Source organism: Alligator mississippiensis, chromosome 15, assembly GCF_030867095.1.
Source record: "Alligator mississippiensis isolate rAllMis1 chromosome 15, rAllMis1, whole genome shotgun sequence".
Classification (NCBI taxonomy): domain Eukaryota; kingdom Metazoa; phylum Chordata; order Crocodylia; family Alligatoridae; genus Alligator; species Alligator mississippiensis.
Window position 1 is genome coordinate 19,786,702 of NC_081838.1, and position 13,076 is coordinate 19,799,777.

General features: G+C 42.8%; 1 protein-coding gene across 9 annotated transcripts in view; it reads right to left on the bottom strand.

Annotated features, from left to right (window-relative positions):
• POGZ (pogo transposable element derived with ZNF domain) overlaps window positions 1–13,076 on the bottom strand; it is a 46,302-nt gene that overhangs the window by 18,292 nt on the left and 14,934 nt on the right. For 3 of the 9 annotated variants that reach the window (XM_059718090.1, XM_059718089.1, XM_059718092.1), the window contains exons 3-4: window positions 11,841–11,999; window positions 1,474–1,521 (exon numbers count right to left, since the gene is read on the bottom strand). The exons of 1 other annotated variant lie outside the window; for it this stretch is intronic. In XM_059718090.1, coding sequence (XP_059574073.1) covers window positions 1,474–1,521; window positions 11,841–11,999 — 207 coding nt within the window. Of the gene's footprint in view, window positions 1–1,473; window positions 1,522–9,712; window positions 10,078–11,840; window positions 12,000–13,076 lie in introns of those variants that run through there. 5 more of the 9 variants (XM_019478944.2, XM_019478943.2, XM_019478945.2 and 2 more) reach the window with 5 other exon arrangements.

Here is a 13,076-nt window from a genome sequence, read left to right on the forward strand (position 1 = left end):
ACAGAGTGCTAGCATGCTCAATCCCAAGGCTGCAAGAGAATGTAGGGACTGATCAGGACTATCACTGCAAAACTTTTCCTGGCAGCCAAGGGGCTAAGGTAACACTGGCACCAAGAGCAGGGAGACTGAGAACACAGCAGAGACAGCGATCTCCCCTTTGGCATCCAGACAAAATGAAGAGAAGAAAGGATCTTGACATGCTGAATTAAATGAAGATAGGGGAAGAAAAGAGGGGACATGAAAAGGCACAGGGATGCCACAGGGCAGAACAGTCTTAACCACTTAAAACACCCCCAACAAAGCCCAAAACAATGTCAGGATTCTGGATCCCCATCATTTGCTGATGACAGCAAACCAAGGTGAAATCCGCTGGCAAAGTGTGTGTCTCACTCCCCTCTGCTGGCTGGTCCACATCACCTACTGCTACCAGTTAACTGCTTAACTCAAGTCCCTGTGGCAGATTTAAAGACCCAACCCTCGTACTGAACCACATGGAGATTAGTATGACTCCATGTGATGTCATGCAATGTCTGGCTCTCTGGGTCTGTTTGGTTTGCTTTTTTTTTTTTTTATAAGCTTAGGAAATTATTTTATTACATTTTTAAGACAGGTAGGGTAAAAGAACTGTGTGGTTGCAAAGTCAAGTGCTAAAAAGTTAGGAAATTCCAGGAAAGTTTGCCTGTGCAACCTTAATTCACCCCCCTTTGCGCATATAACAATATTGACTTTAATTACATGATTACACGCTGTATTTTCCACAGAATCCCTGCCTCATTTTGTGCACAGAACAGGTGGTGCTCAGGGAATGAATCAAGGTTGTGAAGCAAATGAGGCTGTGCTGTCTGTAGCAATTTATCTCTTTAAAAATGTTGGAAAGTCAGCAGTGAATGAATAAAGTGCGTGTAGGTAGAAAAAAGGTGGTCCCAGGCCTGAGGCAGAGGACTTGTTACCCAGAAGTAAATTCTACCCCTGCTTTTTCCATTACGTTTTTCACTGGATACTGGGAAATTGACTGATAACTAACTCTTTACAGTATCTTTCCCAATTTCTACATGCCTCAATTAAGACACTTGGGGCCTGGTGTGAAAACATGCTGAGAGCTAGAATTACAACTGAAGTCAAGAGCCATGTTTATTTACATGAAGTATTAAAGCAATACTAAATGCTCTGAAAAGATCAAACCGTAGACATCATAAATTGGACTTCCCAAATTAGTGGGACACTTAATATTGCTGACTTCAGTCTCTCTGTTTTGTATCCTCCTTTGTAAAGCTGAAACATTCCCATCTTATCTCACAGGGAGACTATGAAGGCAAATGTATTCATGTTTGTGAACCACTCAGATATGGCAGCAATGAGTGTCACATTGAGTAAATTTATACTACCGTATTCAGGATTTAACTAGCGCACAGTCTAAAAGGCATGGAGCTACATACTGAATAATGAGGATAAAAAGAAGGACTGAATAGCTACCCATTCTGTCAGCAGCATTGATCCTGTGCACTGATTGAGGCAGAGGTCCTGTGGAAAAAATAGCATATGATCATGTAACTCAAGATTGTATCAAAATGTATACGCACAAGAAAGCTGAATTAAGGTTGCGTTGGTAAGTAGAAAGGCAAACACTCTACAAAAAAAAGTCACTAGCACCATCCCACACACAAAAGAATTATACTGGGACCTCCTTTCAATAAGCATTTCATGCAGTACTGGCAATTCAGGGAGTGTTGTTCTTCAAATTGTTACTGAGCCAATATTAGCTGGTATATGCTGCCAGATATGGGGTCTTTCAAGAATTAGAAAACCAAGATCATTAATGATTCTAGGGTGATACTTGTACAAGTAGTTAACACTGGGGTCTTAGCCAAAAACCAGTAAGGTTGAAAGTTATTCACCCTACAGGAACCCTGGTTCTCTAAGCTGTGTTGTCCACACAGATTCTGTTCCTGAGGTACACGTGTCCCAAGTGCACTAGAAGGGAAGGAACTGGTTTCTTAGAGTTCAAAAGGGGAATCCATCAAGTCTACTAACATAGTATTGCGGTTAGCGCTTTCCAAACTGGGAAAGGAGGGGGATTATGTATGAGGCTTTTCAGGAATTATGTCACTGCAAGAGTGGCCAGGATGGGCGGGCAATGCTGCGGGGATAGAATGGATATGGATCCCAGACAGAAAAATCCAGCTTTACAAGTAAGTCTGGCTAAAAAATATCCCGCTTTGCAGCAAAATGTCCTGAACTTCTATCGAACTACTTCTTTTGGCAGGTGTCATCCACTCAGCATCCAGGCTGTTGGAAATAGGGAAGCTGAGTTCCAATATAAAATCTGACTTGTTTTTGAAGACTGTCAGGCAGAGCTAGCAGTGTGATGAGAAGCTACATCAAAAGGTTCAATAGATCCAACTTGCAGAACTGCTCAGTCTTTGCTGGAACTACTATAATCATGTTTCAGTGTTACCCTTGTTATCATGGGAATAAGCAGCTGGAAAGGCATACATCCATCAGTCCCTGCCTTCAGGGGATTCATAGATTTGTAGACTGTAAGGGCAGAAGGGACCTCAGAAGATCATCAGGACCAGCACCCTGCACCAAGCAGGAAAGATAACTGGGGGTCAGGTGGTCCCAACAAGGTGACTGCCTCTTGAAGATCTTCAGGGTAGATGATTGCACCACCTCTGAAGGGAGCTTATTCCACAGTCTGGACACCCTGACTGCGAAGAAGTTTTTCCTAATGTTGAGCCTGAATTCATCTTCCAGGAGTTTGTGGCCATTACTCCTGGTTTTCCCCTTGGGTGCCCTGATGAACAGTTGCTCACCGAGTCCTTGATGTACTCCCCTTGCGTAGCAGTAAGCGGCTACCAGGTCCCCTCTCAGCCTTCTCTTCCTCAGGCTGAAGAGTCCCCCCAGATCCCTCAGCCTTTCCTCGTATGGCTTGCCTTTTAAGACTGATCGTACGGGTTGCTCTTCTTTGGACTCTCTCAAGCTTGTCCACGTCCTTGTTAAAGTGCAGTGCCCAGAACTGGATGCAGTCCTCCAGCTGCAGCCTCACCAGTGCTGAGTAGAGCGGATGAAAAAGGCATGCATCATGACTAAAGTCCCTTCTACAAAAAAAAAAAAAAAAAAATGTTCAACACTTTGGTCAGTGACAAAACACATCTGTTCTTGGGAATCTCCACTTGTGAGAAGTGTCTGAACCTCTGTGCCATTCACAGATCATTTCTGGTTGTGAAAAACTGCCTGCAGAGTTAAGTCACCAAGGTGTTCTGAAGACCAAGAAGTTGCAAAACCACTGATATGATTTAGCTCCAGATACCCAGCTGCATGACCTCCTGACAGAACAGGGATGATTCCCCTCGGTTGACACAATGCAGTGCTGTACTGCTGCCAATCTGGATCTGTACTATGGATTTTTGAAGAAGCAGGAAACATTTTGCATTACCGTGTCAATAGCTCCAAGTTCTAGAATGTCAGTATGGAGACAAGATCCTTGAGGGGACCATTTGAAATAAAACGTTCATATTTGATCAATTTTCCAGCTTCAGACCACATGGGAATAGTCTTCTTGTTGTTCCTTAGGCACAGTGACTCACTCAGAGGCAAATTACACATGTGACTGTTCCTAAGAGTGAGACTGTAGTAGCGGCAGTTTTATACACTCACATCCCAAGAGGTGACAAGGCACAAAGTAGTAAAAACATCTGCTGCTTAAGACAACATGAGCCTGTATTAAAGGATGAAAATTATATTTGTAAAGTCAATTTTTGTCGTCATAATTCTGAGGTTCCAATATCTTGATTCCATTTTTTCAAATGTGGCAATACGAGGTGCTGGGAAGGGTACTATAGTGCACAGCTGAAGAAGTCTTTCCACCAGTCCTTAACAAGGACTTCTTGTGGGACTGAGAACAGGGCACACAACCTAAAACTCTCAGATGTGTTCCCACTGATGTTCTTGAGACAGCTCAAAGTTAGCGGATGAGATTTCATTTTGTCTGGAATCTTGTGGAAGGTAAATTTTCACTGATCTTGAGTTTCACAGTACTCCAAGCTGGTGTCTGCACATTTTTTTATCATCGGCTTTGAAGTTAAGTGAGATCCCAAGGGGCTGTGAACTCCCCATATCCAAGTCAGTCACCTGCTTGGGTCTCTTTCCTCCTATCAGCCAGTCACTAAGTAATTAGGTGAATCCAGGTCTCTCCTCTTCTCTTCTAAGTGAGTTGCCATTACTGCCAGATACTCAGTGCAAAACCCTGGGGCCATAGACATACCAAAACACAGGACCTCTTCCAGTAACGAGATGCTCCTATAAGGAATCAGAGGCATTTTTTATGGGATAGATGAACTGGCATCTCACTACCAGCCTCCTGCAGGTCAAGAGGAGCAAACCAGCCCTGAAGAACTAATGAGAATAAATATTACAGACTGGTATCACCATCCTGAACTTGAAACTGTGGATAAAGACAAGACACTGAGAGCTGAAGGTCCGGGATGGACGGCCAATCCCTTTTCTTTTTTGGGATCAATAAGGAAATGGTATAAAACCTCCTGCTCCTGAAGAGTATATCCTTTTTCGGTTCCAGCTGTACAAAGGATCTACTTGTTTTAACACTCTGTCATGAGATGGGTTCCCAGAAAAAGTGTATGTAAGGATTGAAACTGAAGAGACTAAACTGATTTCACTGGTTAGGACCCACCATTCCAGGGTAATGCTTGCTTAATAAAATCCTGAAACTAAGACGGACAACAGGACAAAAGAAAACCTCACGTGGCCCCGCAGGTTCTCAATCTTTGCTTCAAACCTACTGCCTGCTGGAAGCCGAGGATCATGTCTTCCACAGTGGCTCCAAGATTTTCTGCGGCTGACTGCAAGACTGACCAGAGGAGCAATGTCTGAGGGATGGGTGTTGGAGTGTCGCCTTCTTGAGTCAGGACACAGAAACTCTTAAAAACATAAACGTTGGCTTGGGATCCTTGAAGGACTCGATGGACACATCTGTTTTGTTACTGGCAAGTCTGTAGCTCAAATAACCAACTTCCCTGATTGTTACATAGGGTTCCCACAGGACTGAAGTCACAACACAGTTATTCTAATGGCCATTGCACACAATGTGGTGTCAAATGCATCCAGCACAGCTTGGAGCGAAGTATTAACAATTAGATGTCCATCGGCTATGACAGACTATTTCCTCCTGATGTTCTTGAGAAGCCTATTTATAAACGAAGACACCTTTTGATAGTCAGTCTCCATCTGAAGGCTAGCTGCATGAGAAACTTTACAGGGGATGAAGCCCAATTTTTTTCATCCTTCTCTCTCAGCATGTGCTTGGTAAGCCTCTGCTGTTTTGATCTCTCCTAAACTGCTAGAGATGCAATTAGAAATAGTCAAATCCCTTAACAAGGATCCGTTGCTTCCTGTCATCTCTTTTCAGCTGTCCAGGACAAATGTAGATGTATACCATATACTTTTGCAGTCTCAGCAGACTTTCACAAAGTGTATGGTAAGCCTTGCTGGTGTAGAAAGAGGTAGACTATCCAAGATCCTGTCCAACTACACTGCCTGCCTTTGACTCCTTCCAAGACACGTTTAGTTCTTTGACACCCCTGGTTTAAGGTTTTCCAACTCCTCCAGCCCAGTAGGCCAGATGAGGGTTGCTTGGCCAGTCTGTGGGCCAGATTGGGACCATGCACTACAACCAGCACTCAGGACCCTAGAATGGTGGGTCCTAACCAGTGTAACCACCTGCTGAACCTCTCTGCTGGCATGGGACACATGCTGCATGCAATGCTCTACCAGATCCACCTTAGGTGCTGGCTCTGGTGCTGTCTGATCTGGACTGACTCTGGAGCCAAGACTCAGGGTTGGTCCAGTGCAGGTCCCTCATGTGAAGCATGCCCTGGACTGCCTCCTTGTGGCGCATGCAGTGCCCATGGAGCCAGGTCTAGCCCACACATCAGACCAACTCCACATGCTGCACAGTGTGTGGGGTCAGCCCAGGACCCATGGGCTAGATCACAGTGCTCTACAAGCCACATCTAGCCAAGGACTGTTTGTTTGATACCCCTGCCTTAAACAACCGAGACAGATCTAGGTAGATTCATTATATCATTAGGCGTGAATGAGGAAAACAGCAGACATCAGTTGCTCTTCCCTTTGCAGCTGATGCTTCTGGCTCTTCTCATGCCTTTTAGGCATTTGTGAAATGGTTTCATTTGTTTCTAGGAACAGTGATTGAGATATTAGGACAGTTGATGAAATAGGTTTTCTGGAATATGGTTATATGCCCCCATATGTCTGATAAGACCACAACTGTTATCAGCTGATACGGGTAAAAGTACAGAGATGGAGGATGGTACCAAGTAGTAGAGCAACCTCTGGGAGCTTTAGACAGCTTTTTATCTAAACTTCTCTAGAATCCCTCTCTGAATGTCCCTGTGCTATTCAGGCAGGGGAAGATACTTGGTTGAGAGGTAAACCTCTGCTATACTCAGCTGAGAAAGAGAAAAAGGACTACAAGGGGAGGGCCAGTCTCTCAAGTGTACCCTATCCAAGCATAGGAGAGGTTGGTACCAGTGACCCAGAAGCTTCTGTTTATATGTCACCACCTTTAATCTTTTAAGGAGAAGATACTGCTGTCTGTGGGTTTTATAAGTCTTTTAGCACAGCACATGGTTTAGATGCTGCAGTAGTGGGTACCAAGGTGGAAGGACTACTATCTCAGATGCACTGAATGCTGAGGCTCCTAATACTGAGGCACTGGTGAGTCCTAAAGAGTCAGTATCAAATTTGTACCTGATTTAGAGGTGACCCTAGTACTGACTTAGAAGGCAGTGCCTAGGTACCAGAAGTTCTCAGTTTTATGGCCAATGGATGAATTAAAATGATAAATCATGAACTTGACAACCCTTTCGTCCCAGTCTGCCAGGGAGGACAACTTCAGCCAGGCTCATCTTTGGTGTGCGGCACCTTTCTGTCCATCAGACATCAGTGCTGACATACTGACAGACAGTCCACTCTGTAGTGAATGTGGTTTGGGATCTCAAGATGGAGTCCTGGATTGCCAGGGCCACTAAGAAAAAACAATGCTGTGACCAAGGGCATGCTTTTACTGGGCAAAGTGTCATATAAGGACCAGTCTTAAAATCCATGCGACTTGGCTTTTGACCCAATCCCAGAACCCTAGTACAAGGGGAAAATGAGAGCTGAACTACCTAAAACATGAAAATTACACTTGTTGGCAATAAATACGTGACAGAGAGAAACCCACACCAACTAAACTGCATGGCAGGTGGAGTAAGCAGATCCTACAGAGCTCCATCTCACGGTTGTGGGAGATGCACAGATGCTAAGAGGACACCTTTGTGCTGAACACTTTAAGTCCTTAAATGAGGCGGTATGAAGGTACCCAGCAATATGCCCAATGGAAAATGAAAGCATCTAATCCCATGTGCATGGAGAACATATGTATCAGAAAGGAATCTGTGTGGACTGTCACCCCAAGGAAAGAATGACATTCTGTTTTAACTGGATGTGGCACTCTCTCTCCCTTTCTGTCCTAATCTGCCATATAGTCTTGTTGTGTGCCATTAGGCAGTTTTTGTACATTAGTCACAAACAAAATATTTCCTTTGTCTAATTTCAATATTTCAGGTGTGAAATCCCTTTGTGATTCTTACTGTGAAAAGTGTTACAGAACTACAAGATACATTTTGATTTGATGGGGGATTTATTAAAAAAGTCAAAGTATCACATCAATGTACACCTATCACATTTTCTTATTAGCAACACCAGAGCAACCCTTTATAAAAAAATCAAAGCTGACAAACAAGTATTACACCTTCTAGTTACATATGTAAACACCAGGGAGAGAGAAGGATTAGTTAGGATGGGACACATGTGTGTAACAAGGAGTACTCAAAGAAAATTCAGGCTGAATGCCAGTTTGAAAGACTGGCTGAAAGCTCAATTACACTAGACTATAAAAGTCTCCCCAAGGGAAGTAGTGGAAGCCCAAGAGCTTCGGACTTTAAAATCAAGCAGTAGAGAACAATCCAGCTCTAGCAGGGTGATGGAATAGATAGCTAATAGGTAATTTCCATCTGTAGCTTCTGCAATTCTATTATTTGATTCATGAATGCATGAGTCCACTCCACTATGCCCTCCTACTCTGCTCTTCTGGTGAGCTAGTGTCTAGGATGTTTTAATATTGAGAAGTCTGACACCCCATGAAGGAAGTCCCACACCGACTTGGTTACTGAAGGCTCAGCTGGCATAGAAGCTGCATTTTTATTAACGGGGATATTGTTGTTTTGGGTAAGTTATATTTTAGGCCTGCTAGGTTGTGTGTAGCAGTACCTTTATCCCAGAGTAGGGCTATCGAACATACAACACCCGGGGGTGGGTCATCCGGTCTGTGGAACTTCTGGCTGCAGCTGCCAGAAGCAAAGGAGTTAATGCCATCACCACTTACCTCTGGTGCCACCGCTCAGCCCGTTTGCTGTGGCTGCTGTAGCTGCTGTGTCAGCACAGAAAGCACTCAGAGGGTGAATGGTGCTATCCAATTTAGCATTTTCAATTGCTGATGGCAACTAAAATCAGTGACAATTGGCAATGTGGGTGGAGCACAGGAGTGGTTAACTCCCTGGCTCCTGACTGGGTAGATAGTGGCTTCAAGCAGCCACAGCCTGATCCTCCACGGGTCAGATCCAGAGGTGGACTATTTGGTCTGTGAAAAGCCTCATGATCCAGACCTGGCCTGCCAACTCATTTGTTTGACACCCCAGTCCTAAGGAAACACTGTTTATCTTGGCTGACAGAGGACGGAAGAGATTTAACGGGCCCTTTGCAATGAGTCCTCTGATTTGGAACTCTTTAATTAATATAAAACAATGCACAACAAGACAGCCCATGAATGTAAAAACAAACTGCTGAAAGCTGGCTTAACTCCAGATGTGGCTCCTTTTGTGAGCCATAGTTGCAATTTAAACCAGGACCTGATCCTCAGAGTTACTGGGACAGCAGAGACAACCAGAATTGTAGAGGTGACAGATGTCCATATGGCACTCTGCCATTTAAATCCCCACTGGCAGTGAACCAAAAGGGATTCCCCTGTGAGTATTGCCTCAGAAAGCAACTACTCAGGAATGAAAAGGCCATATTCACAGCTGAATCTATATATATATATATTTAGTTCTGGTCTTAAAAGTTAATGGGCAAAATCTCTCTCCTCTGTTGTACCTGTGCAATCAAGAAGGGAATCTAGCCTAACTCATATAAACTGAAGGACTCTAGAGAGATGTAGAAAATAGATGTGTTTTTATAGTTCTTTCATCCCAAGGAATCCCAACACTCTTTACAAACTGAAACTGCTATCAGCAAACAAAAATTACGTTTAGCAGTAGGTCACAACCCAATCAGCCAGTCTCAATTTTTTTTAAGATAAGTTAAAGGGAATAACTTATGCATTCCTTTCCACTTCCACATTGCCTACAATGCTCTCAATAATACATTCCAGCACTCCATACGGCTGCCAGTTCTGTCTCTAACAGACACCAAAAAACAACACAAACAGCAATTTAACCCAACTTGTGCCTTAATGCAAGACCTTAGCAGTGATAACTTAGACTTTGACACCAACCTAGTCTGTGCACATACTGCTGAGACCCCGCAAGGTACTGACACTGTCCCTTCCTCCCAAGTATTGCTCCCTTGCACATACCTCCCTTTAAAGTTCTGCTTTATATTTCTGCATGGATCAAAGTGTTGCTTCCTGGTCAAGGGTTGGCCAAAAAATTCTACAAGCCCTCAGGAATGCTTCTCAATATGCAGAAGTACATCCCGTGATGGCCACAGGTCCCAACATGCGGTACTTCAGTGCAGCCTGAGACCAGAGCAAACGATGAGCAGCTCCAAGGTTACAGCAAGTTGCCAATGGCATTCGAAGTTGGGTAGAGTTCAGGCAACCCCCATTTAAGCAAACAAGCCCTGCAATGCTGCACGTTGCATCTCTTCATTCATCTGCACGGACTGTTGGATTGTCGTTCAGCCACAGGTTTTCTACAAGCCCCACACAAAGAAAAATAGCTACGGAGAGCAACAGATGAAGTCAAAGCAAAATGTGATTGAAGTTTTTAATCTCTTCCCTGAGGATTAAATAAACTGAAGGCAGTGACATTTGTCCAACGACAACTGTTAACACTTTCTTAACAGCCAGAAAAAAGATAATCATGATTAACCACAACTATGCCCCAAATCTTTAATATAGCTATTGGAGCAACAGCTGCGTAGGAATGTGATACTAACCATTCACGGCATGGGCACTAACAGTACTTAGTGCCCTTGGATCTAGTTCATTAGGGAGAGAACTTTGTGTGTATCTGTGATTTATATAAAATACATACTGAAATTTTCTTTCAACGTAGCCTGTGGCATTGTACTAGTAATCCTGCTAACCCGCCCATGTTCTAGATGTCCAAAGGGAATGTTTGGCACATTCAGACTATGCAGCAGGGATTGAAAGAGGCAGACAAAACAGTCAGGTTTTGTTTTCAGTCTCTAGGCCTCCTCCCTACATGCTCAGATGAGACACTGCAGCTTTGAATTAGATTCCCATGGCAAGAGCTTACCAAGACACTTATTTTTAGACTGCCCCCCTCAAAAAATAAAGAAAAAAAGGGACAAATAAGAGGGGGTTTGTCAGTCTTGACAGGATTAGAGGTATAGTCATTAGTGATGTGATAAATAATGCTCTGGATTCAGTTGCAACACAATTCAACCTTCTACATGAGATTTGGAAACATTTGGACAGTGACCCTCCAAATGTAGAGATCTGGATACCCCTTTCCCAAGTTCAGGTTTACTGATTGGTGCCTATTGCTAACATAGCCTTTTAAGAATTTTATCAGCTAGTAATCATACATGCTTTGCTTTTTTAGTATTAACCTAATTAGTATGCTAATATCACAGGGATTTTTATTAAGTACCTGTAATTGATTCATAGCCTCCCTCTAAACCTAATTTTTCTCACTGAAACAATGAACGTCAAAAAATATACGTACTGCTGTCTTAGCTAAGGCTTTCAGAATGTTCTGAAAACCTACTTTTCAATAAACAAGTCACTATTCCAAATAAAGTATAGCTCCTGATTTTTTACTTGGATATCAGAACTCACTTTTCCATAGAAAACTAGTACTGGATTTTTCTTTAAAATGTGGGATTGTCAAACATTGACTAATAAATCTTACATTTATATAGTCCCTTAAATCCCCAAAAGGATCCCTAACATACTTTATTAATTTAATGCACTGAAATACAAAATTACCCAGAGAGATTACCTTAGCCATCTTGAAAATGAAACAAGACAGCTGCCTAACAGCAAACTGAACAACAATTTTAGGATCAGAAATGAGAAGTACCATATCCAACTCAAAGAGCAGGAAAAGTTGAAGGCAAGAGGACTGCTCAAGTTGGAAGTTGGCTAACAATTCCATTTTAACACCTCTGCTCTTGCAAAATGCACTCTGATGGTACCCGGGTAACCATAACTAGACAGGCCCTTAGTTTTCCATCTTATCTAAAAGCAAACACAATCACAGTAGTTTCTCCCAATGTCAGGGCACTGGGTTTGGTACCAAGGTATAGGAAAGAAAAATCAGCACTACTTCTTCCAGCACCTGCAGATTTTCAGAGGTCTCCCATTTAAACACTGGTCTGACCCATCCCTGCTGAGTTTGTAACATCTCACAGGATCACAGCACCAGACAGGATAGCTACAATTGAGGCCTAACATTTCCCCTCAAGACCCACGTGTACAAAGCATTCTAAATATTGAAAGTGGTTCTGCTTACCATTGTCGTCTGCAAACAGTGTCACTAGTGTCTTCTTAGCACTGTCACTATTTTGAGCCCCACTGCTACTGACCGACGTGGCTGTAGAGAGATTGCCGCCTATGGAGGCATGGGCAACAATTGGCAGAGGGGCAGAAACAGGCTGCAGACTCACTGAAACTGCCAGGAAGGAATTGCATAATCACATTTAGAAAAAAAAAAGCACAGAGGTAGTACAACGTGTTTGTACAGATGCTATGATAGCATGTACTTGATTGTACTGCTGTACTATTGCACCAAGTAAATCCTGTACTTTCAAGAAATCCTGCTTTCTTGTCCCCGTATTTTCTACTAAGCAGCACAAGCAAGGAAAGTTATTCGACCAGTTCAACACCATGATGATTTCTTTGTTAAGCAGATCATGCCCCATTCCCACCCAGCCCTGACTGAATCCCTCTCTCTTTCCTGGTACCATCTATCTTGGCATCATCCCCATCTGCCACACAAAGCTCCCTCGAATTCTGCTCTAGCAGGAAGAGCAAGAGAAAAAAGGTGGCACCAGAAAGCTGTAAAACTACATCCCCTCTTTGGGAACCACAGCTACATCTTCTTCACCTTCCATTATACTCATCAGCTACTTGCTTTTTAAAAGTCCAAGTATCAAACGCTCTTCTAGACATCCAATGTTTACTACCAGATGTGCCAAACAGCTAGTGCCAAGATATTTAAGTACCAAGAATGCCTCCAGCACATTTCACACTAGGATCAGAATGTAGAATCACAGTAATGAGACATGCAAGAGACCTGTCAGATCGCTAGAACTAGCCCCGTGCTACAGCATAACACAGCCCCTATTGGTACAAAATATTAAACTGATGCTATGCTTTATTTTAGCCAAAAGGCAAAGAAAAAGCAATTCAAATAGCCAAACAACAGACTAATGTACGCAATATGCCAGTCTGCTCCACCCACATACATAGCTAGGAAAATACTTCTTTTTCTTTTTAAACACACACCAGACTCTCAAGAATTTCAGATGAATCAAAGGGAGAGTGAATAAATATTTTATTCATATTATGCCTACTCCTTAGTTTTAAATAAATCATTTAACGTTAATCATGATTTTAATATATATTTTGTTTAAATTTCACGCACAGCCAAATTCAACATGTTGATAACAGCTCAAGTCAATATTTATGAAGCATTGTTCTTATATAAAAGAACCCAATTTAGATACTAAACTGGATTTATTAAGTA